General features: G+C 41.1%; 1 protein-coding gene across 1 annotated transcript in view; it reads left to right on the plus strand.

The window, feature by feature from the left end:
* LOC118331895 (NEDD4 family-interacting protein 1-like) overlaps positions 1-5,485 on the plus strand; it is a 7,511-nt gene extending 2,026 nt beyond the window's left edge. Inside the window, exons 3-7 of the mRNA XM_035666991.1 lie at positions 869-999; positions 2,599-2,686; positions 2,840-2,964; positions 3,262-3,328; positions 4,178-5,485. Coding sequence (XP_035522884.1) covers positions 869-999; positions 2,599-2,686; positions 2,840-2,964; positions 3,262-3,328; positions 4,178-4,281 — 515 coding nt within the window. The 3' untranslated portion in view covers positions 4,282-5,485. The remainder of the gene's footprint in view (positions 1-868; positions 1,000-2,598; positions 2,687-2,839; positions 2,965-3,261; positions 3,329-4,177) is intronic.
* Positions 5,486-18,415: the final 12,930 nt, after the last annotated feature.

Here is an 18,415-nt window from a genome sequence, read left to right on the forward strand (position 1 = left end):
AGCCAGACCTGAGCGTGCTTTAAACTATACTGATAGCTGTATAACCGCACTATACGCTTGCAGTTCCAAAAAGATAACGGACCACTGCTTACGAGCCGCTTCTTTCAGACTCCATATGTCCGTGCTGGAGCTTTGGCACTAGAAGCACATTCATGACACATTTCCAAGAAATTGTCAGGAGTGTTAACAGCAGCATTGATGCGTTTCATCCTAGTACAGTCCTAGAATTCATATAGTCATGTAGCTTAAAGCTTCAAAAACACTTTTTAAGTGTACAGTACCTCTTGAACCACCTACACTGTCTTTGGCAGAGTACACAAACACACAACAGCCAAGTCAAATTTGGGTGTGCCATCCAGTTACTCACACAATTATCATTCATTAGTGGCAGCTGATGTGTCCTGCTGCCAGCGATTCTTTTTGTCATTTTAACCGGTGAAAGTGACGGTCTGTGCCAGCTAAAAATGAGAGGCTGCTAGCTGAATGTTTTTGTATACTGCTCTTTGCTTTTAAGAGCGAAGAGATAACAAATCTGTTTCCATCGGAGGCCTCATAATTGTTTTTATTATTCTAATCCCTTACTCGACTGACCAAACGCAGGATTCACTCTTTCAAGAAGAGCAGATTGCTTCTGACAAGGAAACTTAAGTTCAGAGATCACCTCCAAGTCGTGAGCCGGTTTCCACTTCTGGAGCTGCGTCAGTGACTAAGCACAAGAACACTCGTTAAATAGTGGCTTTAGTTTCGGCAGTGGCAGGAAATACGTTATACAGTTACGAGCCAGCTGTCTGCCGATACAGAATAAGACTTTCAACCAGTAAAACTTCTGCCTTTTGTGTTGGAAACTGTGCCGTTTCTTTTTTTTCAGCCTACTTTGACTACAAAGAAGACGGGGCTTTCCCCAAGCCTCCATCATACAACGTAGCGACCACGCTACCTTCCTATGATGAAGCAGAAAGAACCAAGGCCGAGACTACTGTTCCCCTGGTAACTGGAAGAGTGAGTGTCTCTTTTTTCTCCCTTTCTTGCCTGCGGTCACATTCAGTATATGCACGCACTGTAGCTTGTGCTCAAACACTTCCCGTGTTGTCTGCAAGGCAGGAAGTGTTTAGTGCACCATTACGGAAAGATTTTTTGTTTTGTTTTGTGTTCAGAATCACATATCTGACTGTGTGTCTTTCTGACATGAACAGCCTTTTGTTGTTGGTTTGAAAAATAGCAGATTCAAAAAGAAACACACACATATATATATGACTCATGAATAATGTGGCACATAATTAACAGTCTGTTTCACAAGAAGCCTCTTTCTGTTGTGAATGCTTTAATCTCCCAGGCCCACTGAACTACCCTCTGATTATGTTTTATGGCTGGTAGCTCAAACAGTCCCACCACCTCACGTCAGTAATTTGTCCTTGGTGATGGAGGTACGGACTGTCAGTGTAAATCTTTAGAAATCTTTGGTAGACACATTCAAAGTTTCCAGAGCTTTAATGGCGCGATTGCTTCGGAAAACATCTGTGCTCTTTACACAAAACATTTGGTTGTGGGAAGCCTTTCCTCTCCAGTTATTATGTAGCTGTCATTGTGTTTACAAAGGGCAAAACACACCTCATCTTATACAGCATGCCATTAACTTGTATTTAATGCCCGAGGGATTGTTTTAAAAAAGGGACACCAGCAATCTAACCTCTCGTGTGCAGGCCTGTCACGAGCAGCTCGTGTGAACGCCGTCTCTGAGTCTCTCTGTCAGCGGCAGAAATGAATCAGAAATTCATTCATACCTGACATATCTTGAAGAAAAAAACTGTTAAAATTTGAAAATAAAATAAAAATGACAGCCCCTCTCTGACCTCTAGTGGTCATTGTAATGCTTTACTGCATGTGGGGGCCGCCCTGTTTGATTGTTGGTGTTGTGTTTCCCTGCCACGCACTGCCTTGCGCTCAGCAGCAGCCGCAGCACAGGGAACGCCTGGAGACTTTTGACGATGTAATTCGCAGTTCACTGGAGGTAACTGGGAGGAGTGGGAGGAGAGTGTATGATGAGAGGAAGTGTATTTGGTCCTGGTTTGTCGTGTGAAAACACAGATGTACCTTCGCTGTATGTATTCAGTACCCCACCCTTCTTGTGTGTTTGTGTATTTAGAGTGCTAGCTAGTGCTTAGTTGATATTATACTAGATCTACTGGTTCTCCCGATATGCTACATTGACTCTGACTGGGTTTACTTTCGGTAAAGTGACAATAATAGTAGTTAAATGGGCTTGCTGTGTTGTGATGGTTCCATTGGTCCTTTGGTTGTTTGTGTTGTATTTACTCTCTGTTTGAGCTTAGTTTCCCTTTAGCAGCTGCTTGCCGGCGCTTTATGACAATTCGCTTTGATCTCAGTCACTACATTGTATATGTAGAATTTCGAACTGTGAAAATACTGCTAAAGTTAAACTTTATCAAATTGATTGAGCTATAGACTAGAAAAAAGTTTCATTAAAGTAAAGTAAAGCGCCGGGAAGCTCTGCTACTGCCTTGTTGTTGCTGTGGTTACATTTTTTTGAGTGCTTAAATAACTTACTTTGGTCTCTTTTTGTCACTTACTCTATGACAGGATGAAGACTTTGTGACCAGAGACGACTTCGAGGATGCTGATCAGCTGAGGATAGGAAATGACGGCATCTTTATGCTCACTTTTTTCAGTTAGTTGTCCAAACTACTCGTCTGTTTTTTTTATCTTCTTATCCTATCCATGTTGTTTCATCTTCAGCTCTTCTCTTCCTAGAGTTGTACAGAAATTACATCCTCTATTATGTAAGATACAAATGAGTCTTCTCCCTCCGTCCTCTGTCCAGTGGCATTCCTGTTCAACTGGATCGGTTTCTTCCTGTCCTTCTGTCTGACCACCTCAGCAGCCGGCCGCTATGGGGCAATCTCAGGTTTTGGCCTCTCCCTCATCAAATGGATCCTCATAGTCAGGGTACGATAAGCAGCCCACACACACAAACACAGACATTACAGAGTACACATGAAAAACACATAAAATGTGGTTTTATGTACGCACAAACATCTCAAAAGCCCCAAACACCACCCTGGTATTTTAATGTTGTTTCTGTAGTGGTTGTCTTGTTGGCGCTGTGCTATTTCCTCAAAGATCTCTTTAAAACTGCCCTGCTTTTCTGCATTCACGTTGAAAACGCAGGGCTCATTTGAGTGAAACCAGTACAGGCCATATTTATTCTAACCAGTCATTTCTGTCGTTCTGTTGGGTTTCTAGTTCTCCACATACTTCCCTGGTTACTTTGATGGACAGTACTGGCTGTGGTGGGTGTTCCTGGTGCTGGGTAAGTAGCCAACCTCTGAATTTAAATCAATCAAATAGGGAATCAAATGGTTTTGCCTGGCTTGTGACACATTTCTGCTCTCTGGAGCTCATTGCAACAGCGTTTAGGTGTCATATGTTGTAAATATACAAAATAGTTAAAACCTTAATTATCCTGTCAAAGGATGATAAGGTTTTTGTTTGAATTCATTATTTCAATGAAATGAAGATCCTGCTTCTCCGACCACTGACTGCAGCACATAGAGGTGCAAAGTCGGAAGAATACAAGTTTTCCATACAGTAAATTCCCATTTTTATAGTGTTATGAATTAAAGTGGAAGCATCTGCATAAGCTCCTTTTCAGCAAAAACACCAGACGTCTTCTTGTATCTTTTTAAAACATGTTTACTAGTTATTACTTTCTCCCTTGGCATCGTCATTCCCATATTGCCAAATGAGTTTAAGTAAGTTGACATATCATTTCATACCAAACGGATGCAACTATAAAGATTGTGTTAGTTAGGTCGTTAATTGTTTGCTACCTTGCCTTGTAAGCACTGTTTTGGTTTATGTTGGTTAACCTAAAGTAAACCTACGTTATCATCCTGGTTGTGGTGATTGGCCACACCTGCCACCATAGAGCACACCAGCTGTTGATGTGCATGTGTATAAATATCCATCTAGGATCAAAATGTTGTCATTAATAAAAGATTTTGAGTGTGCAGGCTTTACTGTTTTTAATGATGACCTAAAGACCCATTCAGAGCACCTAGATACATTAAGCTGCCAAGTCTTAACATGGAGTTATAAGGTTGTTCCCTAGTCTTCTAGTTGTCTCACAGTCCCGTTTTTCTTTTTTTTTGCTCTTCAGGATTCTTGCTCTTCCTTCGAGGATTCATCAACTATGCCAGAATCCGCAAGATGGCCGACACCTTGTCCACCCTGCCCCGCACCCGGGTCCTCTTCATCTATTAAGCTCAAAATCCATCAGTTACCATCATCACTTTTTCCTCCTTTTTAATGAGATATGCAGTCTGGCTTCATCCAATCAAAAAGGGAGGAAGAAACTTTTTTTTTTTCCTCTGCTCCACATGATTTGGACAATATGATAATTGTCCCCTCTTGGTCTAAACTAGTGAATGCTGAAAATCTGTAAAACCCTTCAGTTGTTAGTGGTGAACTGTCATATGCTATTTGCAATTATGAAGTGTGTGATGTATAAATTAATGCCTTATTTACTGTTTTACTATCTGTTGGTAGCAGCAGCAGCAGCAGCAGCAGCATACACTGTTCCCCTGTGTAGACACCAGGGGGCAGTCTTGTTTGTGTTATTCCTTTCACCAGTCTTCGATCTGATGAAGTCATTTGTATAGAGGTGCTTCTCAGCCCAGGGGTCAGTGGGTAATTTTGGGATTGTGGGTTGATTTATGCAGTGTGAAATAATATATTTCAAGTACCAATTTAATGTGTTTTTAACCCTTCTGACCAAGCATTATGTCCCTTGTGAAAACGTATAGAAATCATGTAATACAAGACTGAAAAGGGAAAATTACTAGCTTTTTTTTTGGGTTTGAGTTTCTGAGAAGGTTGAGGACCATATGAATAGAAGATCAGGGGCCTGGTTTCCCCTAAAGCATTTCCCCCCCCCACATGCATTCATGAATTGTCTATGCTTACACACACTGTAATCAGTAATACCTTTACTAATATATATGATACATGTATGTCAGTAGAGAGCTATAGCTGCAATGTGATTTCCAGGGCAGGCCAGAGCAGAGCTTCTTGGGCAGGTTGGGAATCACTGCTTTGCTCAAGAGCACAATGACAGATGGAATAAGCTGAAAGTCTCTCACTGGATTCAGATGTGCAATTGGACGGTTGTGGTTAAATTAATGACTCTGATGCCCTATCTCAGTCATTGGCATCCCATTGGTTTCCAAAGAGGAAGAAATTGTATTGTCAGATGTGATTTGGAAACCCTGCCCTGTAAAGAATTAATGAAGTAATATATTAATACAAAGCAGACCCCCCCCCCCCCCCCCCCCCCTTTTTTTTTACGTTACAATGAAATATTAAAAGTGTCATTCTTTTTATGTTTAACCTCATTCTAGTGGAAGTGGAATGATTGTTTTAAGTATCTGGCTTGGAAACTGTTTGGAATTAAAGTGGAAAAAGTACATTTTGGTGTTGAGCTATGTATCAAATAGCGGTAAGCCTTCCAGTCAAAATATCACATGACGTAAATGCCATTTTAGTCTTGCTAGTTATTCCGGTTGCAGGATACCACTTGCTCTCCGCTGGCGCACCACAACAACTCGAAAATTAAAGCGCTCTATCATATCGAATGTCATCACTGCTGGTCATTGGGACTTGGAGACTAGGATGTGTTTTTTTTTTTTCTCCAAAATGCCTAAATTGGAGAGATGTATCAACAAATTTAAGAAATTATAGTCCGTCAGTTAATTATGAACTTTGAACTCGACCTCATCTTCATGACCTTACTGATACTAAATAAAATCTACCATGTTTAGTATTTTAGAGTGTGGCTTCGGAAAGGTGGAGATCCAGCAGCCTTCAGCCACAGCGAAGAGGAAACCTAGCTGACCATGATGTTCAGTTACTGACATGAGACATGCTCTTAGCCATACTAAATTTAACACACATGAGACACGTGTGCGTGTGAGAATTGAGTTGATTTACTCGTGGTGGCTAATTATACATGTCAGCGGTGTTTTTCCTTGCCGTTGGAAAAGGAAGTGAAGGTCACTCCACCTGGAAGACATGTCACACCTACTGAAACGGTCTTTGGTTTCACTGGAAACTTTTACTGTCACATCACTATGGCTGGATATTGGCCTCTAGTGGTCCTCTGTTGATATGGCATTTACTCCATTTAGGTCAACCTTCATAGGGCACTGGGGGAAATGTCACTCTCAATCCACTAAAATTATTATTTTTTCAGCATTAAACAACTCCCAGGAGGAGAACATAGAAGTCGAGCAAAGCAGATTTTCATGCTTGCATAAATCCAGTCTATGGTGTGCTGTATGCAAGGAATATGCATTGTAGACTCACGCGACGTGGTTCAAACTTTTTAGGGCAGTTAAAGAGTTGTGAGATTTGAAACTGAATTTGACACAAGCTTACTGAAAAGTATACATATATATATTTTTAACAAATGTTTCTCTTCGTTATGAACTGTAGATTTTCTCTTTGCTTACCTCTAAGTTTTTGCACCACTGATACTTTTAAAAAGTCAGATTTCTTTTGCGTTGTGCACTTTGGAAAAACAGAAACAGCTGTGGTTCAGAAATAACAGATGCCAAGTATCTCTGGGTTAAACATTTTAACTTTAAACTTTCTCAGTGTGAGAAAATTCATTACTCTAGTATTTTAAGAAATGTTTTCCAACATTATGTCTTAGATTTTACGCAGCACAAATAGCCTCTAATGGTGGAAGAATGGAAAAAGACAAATAGGGCAAAGGTCATATGCCAGACCATCAACACCGGTCCACTGAACCACCACGTCACGGATAAACAATCTTCATTTTGCCAGGTGCAGACGGGTTTAACTGCTGACAGTGTTTCAGCTGTAAATTCTGGCAAAGCACACAAACAACAAAATTCCTTATCATCCACATCTTACACAAATTCAGCCTCAGTCCTGAATCCCTCTCTAACGTCATTCCCGCTCTGCTCCAGCAGGGTCACCCAGTGCAGGTGTTTTTGTTATCCAGATGTCATTCATAAAATAACTCCATTGTGCCAAGAGCTGTCTGTGTCTCGTCAGCTGCCCTCGATTTACAGAGACGGAAGTATTTCTTGGAGTAATTGATGGGAATTATGTGTGCTAGCCAAGTGCCTGCACTGCTTGCATGTTTTAGCTATCAAAAGATAAGAGGAGGCTTTTTGATTTACGGAGAGGTTGGGAGTGAGCCATCTTTCCAAAAAAGATGTGCTTTACTTTTCTGGCTCCTGTTGGACATACTTTTTTTGCAAAGACGGATGTGAATTTACAGTAGTTTATAAAAGAATATAATATGTTTAGTACAAAAAGCCTGTTGTCCTTGCAGCAGGAAATGAAGATGCAGTTTTTCATGTCTGATAGTTTTGTTATGTCTGATTTACCTGACTTGACTGCAGATTTTAATAAGCACAGTGTTGGTTTGTTACTGCTGGACAAAGCTAGTTGTTTCCTGTCTTTATGCTAAGCTAAAGCTAATCATCTGCTGGCTTCAGCTACATATCTTACCACGCACACTTGAGAGTAGTATCGAGGGGAGTATCGGCAAGTCAACGAACAAGCATATTTTCCAGAATGTCAAACTATTCCTGTAATAAGAGTGGTGGTGAACAGCAGCCGAGATTTACGTTGTTTTCAGTAAATCTGCGTCTAAAGTGAGTCAGTGCAGAACTGTGCTCAATGGCACAATATTGGCCATTTTGAGCAGCTGCCAGATGGGAAACTTCTACTATATGAAGGTAAAAAAGCACATGTGACATGTGACTCATGGGACACATGGGACACCAATTTGCATTTCAAAATCAATAAATAACACAAACAATTGTGTAACTGTCATAAGCATGGCAGATTGGCAGCTTATGTGACCCTGCATCAGATGTGTGCACCTGCTGGGATTGCGTTACCACACAGATCAGTCAGATTGACTGATTGATTTTATTATCACAAAAGGGAAATTGATTTACAGCGTGGGCACAAAAACAGCACATACGAAGTAAAAAAACAAAGACATAGCCCCCATTAGCAAAAGTGCAGAAGAAACAACAGAGCAATAAACAGCAGTAAACAATACTATACAGCACCAGTGTGTAGTACTAATAAGAGTTCCAGAAGGCACTGGTCAGTACAAATGGAGCTAAAGCTTTCAGAGTTTTCTCAGAAAGGCAGATTGGTGGAACGACTGAGAGGCCGGTGGAAAAATCACTTGTAATATGTTTATCCTCCTCGGTAAGACAAAGATAGATATAACCTTTGGCTTTAAAAAGATCCATTCTGCTCACAGGAAGGGGTTTTCTGGGAAATGTGGTCTTAAGTCTGAGATACACTAAAAAATAAATAAATAAAACACAACTCGTGTGATTTAGAGGCTGATGACAGCAATCAAAATTGATTTGAACCTAAATACATTGATATTAACAGATGAGTACCTATGAGACTAGAAACCTTGAGGCCTGTGCAGACATACCACTGCCTGCTTCTTACTTTTTGACTTTATCGTTATTTATTTAAAGTTAGAACATCCTGCCAGAGAATTCCCATCACCTTAAACAAACTGCAGTCAGACGGAGCCTCCTGCTGTCAGTATGAATTTCAGATGGGAGGTTCCCCAGGATGTGGGGAGGATGTGGGTTGCATCCAAATGATATGTACTTCTTCTCTCAGTGTGTGTGTGTGTGTGTGTGTATGCACGCATGTGTGCGTGTGAGTGATTGGGGCAGGGGGAAGGGTGTTATCATTGATGTGTGAGTCATCCTGACCGTCCCCTCCTCTCCCAGCACTTCATGTGGCGTGTGTGTGTGCGTATAATTGCGTGTGCATCTGTGTGCACGGAATGTGCGGAAGTCTACATGCTTCTAATGTCACAAAACAGGCTGTGCGTGCATCGTATGATGTGTTTTTACATGTATGTGTGCCACGGTGCGTGACGTGAGCATCCCTGTGTATAGTATGTGCGTGTGTGTGTGTGTTTGAGGTTGGTAAAACAGTGGTGAGTCATCCACAGGCCAGCATTGCCTGTTACCATGGGTCACACACAGCAGGTACCCCACCTCCCTATGTGAGCATTTTTTTTAACCCACTTCTCTTACTTATCCTCTTCTTCCTCCTCCTCCATCTCCTCTTCTTCTTTTTCCTCTCTGACTCACAGATGACTCCCCCACCACCACCAATGACATCACCATCCCCTCCCTAACACTTTGTTGTGGTGAATCATACTGTACGTTGAGATTTTCTCTGCTCTTGTCTTCAGCCAACCAGCAGGGCAAACCTGAATGTCACCCATTCATTCATAAAATCAGACTCAAGTCGCTGAAGCATTTGTCTCTGACAACTGTGACCGGTAGGTAGGTAGGCTTTGTCAGTGATGTCATCAGTTATAACATGTATACAGTGATGTAATCAAAGGAATTAGGAAACACTCAGACATGTATTCTGGTTATGTTCAGAGAAAGATACTATATGGAAACACAGTATTTCTCACAATTGAAATTCCACTGTTCTTATTTAGACAGCCTTTTTCCCACATATTCCCATTGGGGGATCCATTGGTTAGCAGGACTGTTCAGTTTCAGAGGAATCTTGCATTTTCATACTCACTCATGGTCACACTCACACTTTGTATAAAATATGTATTAAAAGTACCCAGCTCCCCCTGTGCATGTGTCAAAGTGTCCTTTAGCAAGACACTGAACCCCAAGTCACTCCCGAGGCACCCACGGCTGCTGGGAGGTTCCCCAGGATGTGGGGAGGATGTGGGTTGCACATAGAGTTACGGGTCTACAGAAGCAGAATATAAGGTGGGAGCTGCAGAAAGGTTAGACAGCTCCAAAGATGGAGGGCGGTTTAAAGGTACCTGGTGTAGTTTTTGACCACTAGTAATGCTATTGAGCGATACAAATGTTACACCAGCATAGCAATGCACCAAGAAAGGAGAAAGAAAGAGGAACTGAGCTAGCCAGCATTTGACATGTTTGTTAGACCTACAGATACTTCTTGCATTTTACATCATTACTAAGGCACCAATTTCAACTGAGCCAATGAGATCTTTGTGTGTTGGATTTATACGTGTGAGAAAGAAGTGTAAGAATGGGAATGTCATCTTCCTGTGCTAGAGCAAGACAAAACTGGCCACAAAAAATGTTTGTATGGATGAGATCGATGCAGCTATAATGGTTGTTGTGGGCAGAAATACAAATTCTGAAATCTGTATATTTCTTCGATTTAATCAGAATCAGAATCAGAAATACTTTAATAATCCCAGGGGGAAATTACTTTAATTACTTGTAAATGTTGCACAAAGGGAGATAATTGACTCTTGGTTAGTGGGACAAATAGTAAAATCAGTATCTATCCTGGATAACCCACTTGCACTCAATGCACAGTAGTCTGCGTGAGAATAAAATGTACAGTATATCAAAGACCAATACAATAGAATGTGCATTGTATGGCCTTCCTTGTCAGCATTTTCAAATAAATGGTTTACCGTCCCTTCGGTGTATTTCTGGTAATCATCCATTGACAATAATGTAATGTCATCACATATCTCCATTTAGTTTTCTTGCTGGGTGGCACTATTTAGTCTATAATATGAAAAAGGACCCGTGTTTCTCACTTTACTGCTTACCTCCGCAGACTGCTGACGAGTTAAGTTCCTGCGGACATTTCTGAATGTCATAAAATGCAAATCTGTTGCGTTGTCTGTGTTACTAACTGGCAGAATGTCTGTGAATGCCAGAGGTTAATAAGACGCCGCTGTATCACACGCAGAAAGGCGAGTTTATCCGTGACTTTATCCTGTAGTGATGTCAGAGATGAGCAAGTGCAATCACCTGGCTTTTTTATCTTCGCACAATTGATCAATTCTGCTCCTAATCCAAACTTATTGTTGTGATGTATTGCATGATATAGGATTGTATTACAGTGTAATGTACTATTTACGCTCTATTCGTCACTGCCACTTATTACAATGCATTACGCTGATCTGGACAATATATACTGAATTGTATTACTTTTTCCCCCTATTCTATTCTATTCAAAGTTTTAGATTGTGAGTTGTTTGTTTTTGACGGAGTTGTCTCAGACACCTCAAACATGCTTCCTGTCAACAGTTTAATTACTGTTACAAATCAGTGCTCTTGGCAAATATCTCATATTCGACTGCACATGCTGTAACCATGGCAACAATACACCTCACACAACATTAACGGTTGAACTCAAAAGTAATGGTGAAACTAACTCACGGTCCAGCGAGAGATACTCAATACATTTGCCAAGAATTTAATTTTTTTCTTATCTGCTTTCTTTGGTGAGCTTTAAAGTGCCGATGATTCACCTACTACTGCACTATTGTGTTATAATTTATTGTTTCGTACTGCATTATTGTACTCTGCACTGAAATGCACAATATTTTGCTGGTGGGTTTGTTCTGGTGGTGTGAATCCACCTGCCGTCTCTTTCTCAGCTTACAGGGCTTTTTGTGAATGGAGACTTGCTGTGCTATGACGGGAGGATGGATGAATGGGAGGGAGCGACGGGCGGATGAATGGGAGGGATGGAGGGACGCGTGTGGCGAGGGAGGGAGAGATGGAGACTACGTCACATTACGTTTCCGCAGTGCATCAAGGGAACTGGTCTGTCTGTGACTCATACTGTCAGGATGGGGAGGGGAGGAGGTGATGGAGAGGGGAAAGAGAGAGAGAAGGGCAGAGGGAGGAGGATGAGGAAACAGAGAGGAAGAGGATGAGGAAGAGAGAGACAGAGAAGGAAAGGAGGGGTCTGGTCTTTTTTTGTCCTACCTTTCGTTTTTTTTTTTATCGCTCCATCCCCCATCAGTGATGTAATACAGGTGACCTATTCATCACAGGGAGGAAGCCTTCCTCCTCTTCCTCTTCCTCTCCTCTCATTTTATCTCTGTCTCTCCTCCTCCCTCCCTCTTTCCTCTCTCCTCGCTCAGCTGACTGGTTGAATGCATGAATGAACAGGCCCCTCTCCTTTTATTGCGGTGGGGGAAGGGATGACACAGGAAGCCAGGAGGCAGACGCAGAGCAGGAGAGGAGGAAAGAATGAGCGATAAAGAAGAAAGAGAGGGAGGAGGAGAGAGAGTTCCCATGGCATCTGAACAGATACACATTGACTGCTGATCTCATCCTTTACGTGTGAGGCTGTTGGTATTGTCTGTCTGTCTTTGCGTGTATGTGTGCAGGCATACGCGCCAATGTGCGTAATGTATGAATGGATGCAACCTTGTTTCATTCATTGAGAAATCCATGTGCACATTCTCTGCCTCTGACTAGTGTGTATACTTCCTCCCTGTGTAACCTTAACCTGCTTTACAGGAACTATGGAATAATGTAAAAAAATATAAATACAGTGAGCTGCCACAAAGAAAAATGTAGGTGATAATCAGGTAATTCATAATCGAATGGATTAAGTGTAACAGGATCAGGATTTTTTGACATTTAAGATTGTCTATGTTGGAAGGTGCAACTCAAATTCCGTAACTGTGAACCAGTGTTTAGCGACTTTAACATTAAAATGTGCCTGTTAAAGAGGAAGGATGGTATGCAGCACCTGCACGTAAAAATCAATAAGATGAAAATCTTGTATTTGTACCTAAATATTTGTAACTTTATTCAGTGACTTTTTGTTCCATGAAAGCAAGTAGAAATGTCCAAACCCAAGAGCTAAGTAAATAAGTAAGGTAAGTAAGTAAGTACACAACAATAATGGATGATGCAGAGGTGAAGGACACCATGATGTAAAGCAGGTTTTACCTCTGCTGAGTCCATTATTTCCTATATAAGCACCTCTCCATGTGCAGTATCAACCCACAGCTGCTGCAGGAAGAACTCAGCCCTGGTACATGGGGCGCCAGCTCCAACACGTGAGCTTTCAGGACGCCCCACAGTATCACTCTTATACCAAGGCCTCTTACACAGACAAAAAGAGAAGTTGCCATTTTAGTAATTTTAGTCAATTTTAGTGTTTATATTAATGATATGTCAAATATGAAATGTTGCAGAGAATAATCACCTGACTGGAGCGTTTTAGCATCTTTCAGCTCATTGTTTTGGTTTTACTGACCCTAACTTTACTGTTTTGTTGGTAGAGACCATGAAAAAGTAAAAGGAGAATGAATACACTTGGCAGATGGACAGACACATGCACATCAAATTCATGCAAATGTTAGTCTGTGTCTGCTGGATGTTTAGGCAGCTGTTTGCTAACATGTTGGCCTTAACACCTATATAAGGTGATAATATGGCAATATTGTATTTATTTCCCACTATTTATATCTCACAATTATGTTTAATTCTGATGTACTTAAAGGTCAAACTAGTCTGTATATTGCTGCATGGTTAGGCCTGTTTCACCATTAAGTGTCAATGGTAATGGTAGTGCAGAAGTGGTGCTCATTTGGTTACCTGGAATTTAATATACCTTGTGCACTGACTTTACACTGTTAACTGGAACTATGCTTGAGGTGATATTATTTTAAATGACACCTGCCAAGCAATCACACATTATTTTCTTTAGCTATGGAATTAACTGTTTAAAGTTTATCCAGTGAGCTTTTAAAAAGGCGCTAGAAAAGCAGAATTTCCCTCAAATATAAAAATAATCTAAAACATGAAATATAACCAAAACTGCAGCAATAACAGATGTGATTACATCTGTTGTTGCTTTTCGCCATGAATGTTGAACATGTTATATTCTACTGATTGACACCACTGGACTTGCATTGATATAAACAAATATAGAACACATGTTTCTTTAACATGCACGTAATGGGTTAGCCTCGGTTCAAGTACGCAAAGTGCTGTATGCATGTGTACATATGTATATGTCCATATCTGTTTACTTTGCTATATATACCATATATATGAGTATGTGCGTTTGTATGTGTGCCCGCGCGTGTGCATGTGCATGTGCACACTCATTGCCAGTTATCAGACCATGGTTGTCTCTGCCTCCACCTTGTATGAGTCAGAGCTGCAGTACAGTGTGGGAGGGGCTGGGATTGGATATCCTGCTGGTGGCTCGTCTACACACACGCACGCACACACATGCATGCACACGCACTTTAGTACTATTATAGTTGTGAGGACGTTCAGTGATTGGATACATTCCCAAACCTTTAGAAGTGAGGAGCAGCAAGATGTGAGGGTCTAAAACTCAAACTAGTCCTAGATCAGATGTAAAAGAACGCACATGAACATAAGTACGTGGAGACAGATACACGCACATGCTCTCCTCATAATCAGAAAGACATATGAGGAGACAAACAGCAACAGCGACATATATGCCCGCACTTAACACACATAGCTCACATACATTGACACATACACACAAACACAGCATGCTGTCACATCCGGCCCTGCGCTCCACAGCGTGGCCTATAATTAGCTGCCTGCAAAGCTGACTGCCTAGAGATGAGATGAGCTAACCAGAGAGAGAAGGAGAGGAAGAAAAGGAGATGAGCTAACCACATGGAGGTAGATGCTCCTCCACTGAGAGAGGATGAAGAGGAGGATAGAGGAGGAAAAATGCTGGGAGGGAGGGGATGTTAAGGAGGGGGAAATAACCAAATAGAGGTGAAGCTTCATGAAGGGGAAGCCACATATGACAGAGCAGAGATGGAGCACATTCACAGGAATTTATCTAAAGTGTGTTACAGTACTATGGGTGCTCTCGGAGTGCTCTCGGAGTGGGTGGCCCCAGCAGGGATTAAACACTAAACCTTAGCAGTGACACACATTCGTCCTCAACCCATTCAGCCATACAAGACGACCAAATAAGGGATAGGAGATGTGTGTGTGTGTGTGTGTGTGACTTCCTCTGCACATACTCTGGAACAGACTGGAGCATTTTTATGAATGGTGCTCCGCCAGCCTGAGCGGTAAAGTATGTCAGAGCACTATAATGAGAGCCGCGATGGTCTCCTAAATAGCACAATTTCATCTGTATAACAAAAGTAGGCTTGAGACTCGGCTGTGAATGAATGAGTCAGGATCGACGTAACCCGGCTACATCGGCACTGTAGGCAGGAGGGGGGGGTGGGGTGGTAGGGGGCGATGGAGGTAGGGAGAGAGAGAGAGAGAGAGAAGGAGAGAGGGAGGGGTCTGTGTATGACTCATACTCTCTCCTCTCTCATTGTCACTCCACTGCAGTAGCACTGGAGGACTTCTAGCCTGCTGTGGGCTCTCCCTCCTTTATCTCCATCTCCCTGTCTACATCTCCATCGGCTCCACAGCTTCTCTGCCACTGCTTTGTCACTTTGTCTCATCCACGTCTGTTCTCTCCTTTTAAAATCTACATTTTTTCTTCTGTTATAATGCTGCTGATTTAGGAGCTTTTAACCTCTTAAACCCACTGACCCTGATGGTGGGCCAGTCAGAACAAACATTCAAAACTGATGGAGCTTTACTTTAAATTCCAGTGGAGGTCTGAAAGATCCAAAGATACCAAATATGTCGGGTTTAATTTAGTTGAAATTTGTATAAAATTATGCCAAGGACTTAGGGTTTCAATATTTCAGTTGTGGTAAACGTCAGATAGCTCCAATGAAGAAGTGAAACAAGCATATAATATATAGTTATGTAGAGAAGATGAGAATGGTTGGTGATATAACAGCAGCAAGAGACCTTCAAACCTTTCATCTAAAAATCAGCAGATGGGGAACAATGCTCCAAATGCTGGACTACAAGTAGATACAGTAATATGACCATTGTTATTAGTAATGATAATGATGACAAATAGATAAGATGTAAAGTTAACCTCTAACAAACTTTGGGAGACAAAGAATTGGTCCACTTCATGGCACTGAAAACCGAAAGTCTTGCCTGTTTAATAGAGGATGGAGAAATCTGTTGAAGTGAGAAGGACATACATTTTACATGATGGAAATACCTCCTGGAAACTCACCGGCAGTGGTGGTGGCAGTGGTGGGGGGCTTTACTTGCTCATGCATGTGAGGTGCGTTCATTATTATTCCATGCCTTCCTCTGCTTGACTAATGGGTGCACTGGGCCCTGTGCTTTCACGCTGGGCTGGAGGATGCATGGAAATAAGATACAGGGTGTATGAGTCAGTCAGTGGTCATTACAAATTAACAAACAGCTGGTACCCTAAAGTGTGTAGAGAGTGTACGCAACAAAAACCACAAATCTTTAATTAGGAGCACTTGGAAAGGCACCTAAGTAAGTTCTGTGTTCCCATGCTCTGTCTGATGACGATCCACTGGACGTTATTTTTCACTTTTTGGTAGAAAAGCAGCATTTAAGATACAAACTTGTGTTCATTGTGCTCTTTAACTTTAAACAGTGTGTACATATGTTGAATAAGCATCTTAAAATATCCTGTGAAACTGTACTTAAGTAATATGATAATGTTAGCATGCTAACATACAATGAAACGCTAACATGCTGATGTTTTGCAGGTACAGTATAATGGTCACAATTTTAGTTGAGCGAATTACCATGAGAGCATTTGTCTATGTGTATATCATATCTTTCATAATACTGATATTTGTATTTTAATGTGCAAACAAATGAATAAACTTTTGCTAATTAGCACTAAACACAGAATACAGCTGAGGTTGATTGGAAAATCATTAGCTTGGCAGGTATTTGGTCTAATAAAGAGATGTCCAAAGAATGATTTTTCAAGATAGTCATAGATGAGTTACTGTAGTTGAGCACTAATCTCGCCTTATTTTATCTAAATAGTGACCACTATTGTGGTGCAGAAGAAAGTGGTCCATCAATAGTTAACTTACTCCTTATGGATTCTGTGTTTGGAGTGCATAGCTCCCATACAGCCATGTACAGGATTACGTTTCATGGGGTTTATGGAAATTCTTCAAAAATCGTACAGAGCTTTGGAACCTTAATTTGAGACACATCGTCGAACTCTATGAAATAACACAAAACAGACTTCTCAGCCTGATGTGATGTGTTATATATCAGACCCCAATGAATCATGATTAGTGCTCCATTTTATAGTTCCCATGAGCAGCTTTCTATCAGACTGTTTTATTATTTTACCTCCCCACTCATTTTGACACATTCACTTTCCAGTCCAACAGAGACGATGTGTAAAAATCTCTCTGAAAATTGAGCCTAAACCCTCAGAGTGAGCCAAAAGAAAGCTCAAAGCTGATCATAGTTCTCGTAAAACATCCTACTATTTGTAAAGTGATATTGTTTAAATTATTACCTAATCTGACTTATTAATGACTGTGATTTATTAATAAAAGAATCTGCAAGAGTTGGCTTTCTCGCGACTACGCCTGACAAAATTTGATTTCTGCTTTTTACTGTTTCCCCAGCAGACCAAAACACAAGATCAACATATGTGGTTAATGCTGTGCAGTGCAAAACTGTAGACATGAGACTCATTTCAGGATATTTTATAGTTGATAGATGGATTGCAAGATTTTTCTGGTTTCAATAAATGCAATTTCTTAGGGATAATGCAACTTTTTTCGGGGAAATTATATTAAAGAGAAAAAAATGTCTTTAAATTCAATTACATGTTTTTGATATGGTTTTAAACACACATTGCTGTGTTGAATAAGTTCAACTGGCTGGAATTAGCCAATATGTCCCTGCGCAGTAACATAATACAATGTAACAAAAACAAAGTAAATCCTGAAACACAACTGGGAAGACTGGATGATGAAATAAATTTAGGCTTGTCATTTTTTGCAGTGCATAAACAACCCTTCTAATGATTGATTGCAAACGACACCTTACATAATGCCTCCAGGGTTGTGTTCTCTGTGTCTTTGTACTTGTGTTACGTGTCGTTTCTACAGCAATTTAATGACTAACTGACATAAAGGAAGTTGTCTGTGGATAACAAAGATGTGCTTGACGCTACTGTGATTATACAGTATAGTACACTGTAGCTGTAGATGAAATGTTTTAGCCTACATTGAGTTTTAGCTACTAAAAAAACATAATAACTTACAAACATGAGATAAAAGCACTATTGTGGTTTCATTTAAAAAAAAAAACACCCTTTTTCTAAATAGGTGCTACTTTTATGAGCAGACGGGTCAGCTGCTGACAGATGTGAGGTGTCACAGGAACAGCGAGTCATTGTGAAGCACTGGCCAGAGGAAGAGAGGAAGAGGAGAGGAGAGGCGAGGTAATGAAGGTGTAATTTGCTAACCATCTGTGAGGTGCCTGGCTGCCCTGGGGGTTTCCTCTTCTCCGGAACTCCCCCTCCGCAGGGGCACAGGTGCTGGAGAGAAGAGGAGGAGGAGGAGGAGGTGAGGGCGACTGGTTACAAGGGAAGGGAGGGGTAAGGTAAGAAACATAAGGGAACAAAGAGAGGGAAGACAGATAAGGAGGGCAAGAGG

Source organism: Morone saxatilis, unplaced genomic scaffold, assembly GCF_004916995.1.
Source record: "Morone saxatilis isolate NCDOM2014 unplaced genomic scaffold, NCSU_SB_2.0 Contig20, whole genome shotgun sequence".
NCBI lineage: Eukaryota > Metazoa > Chordata > Actinopteri > Moronidae > Morone > Morone saxatilis.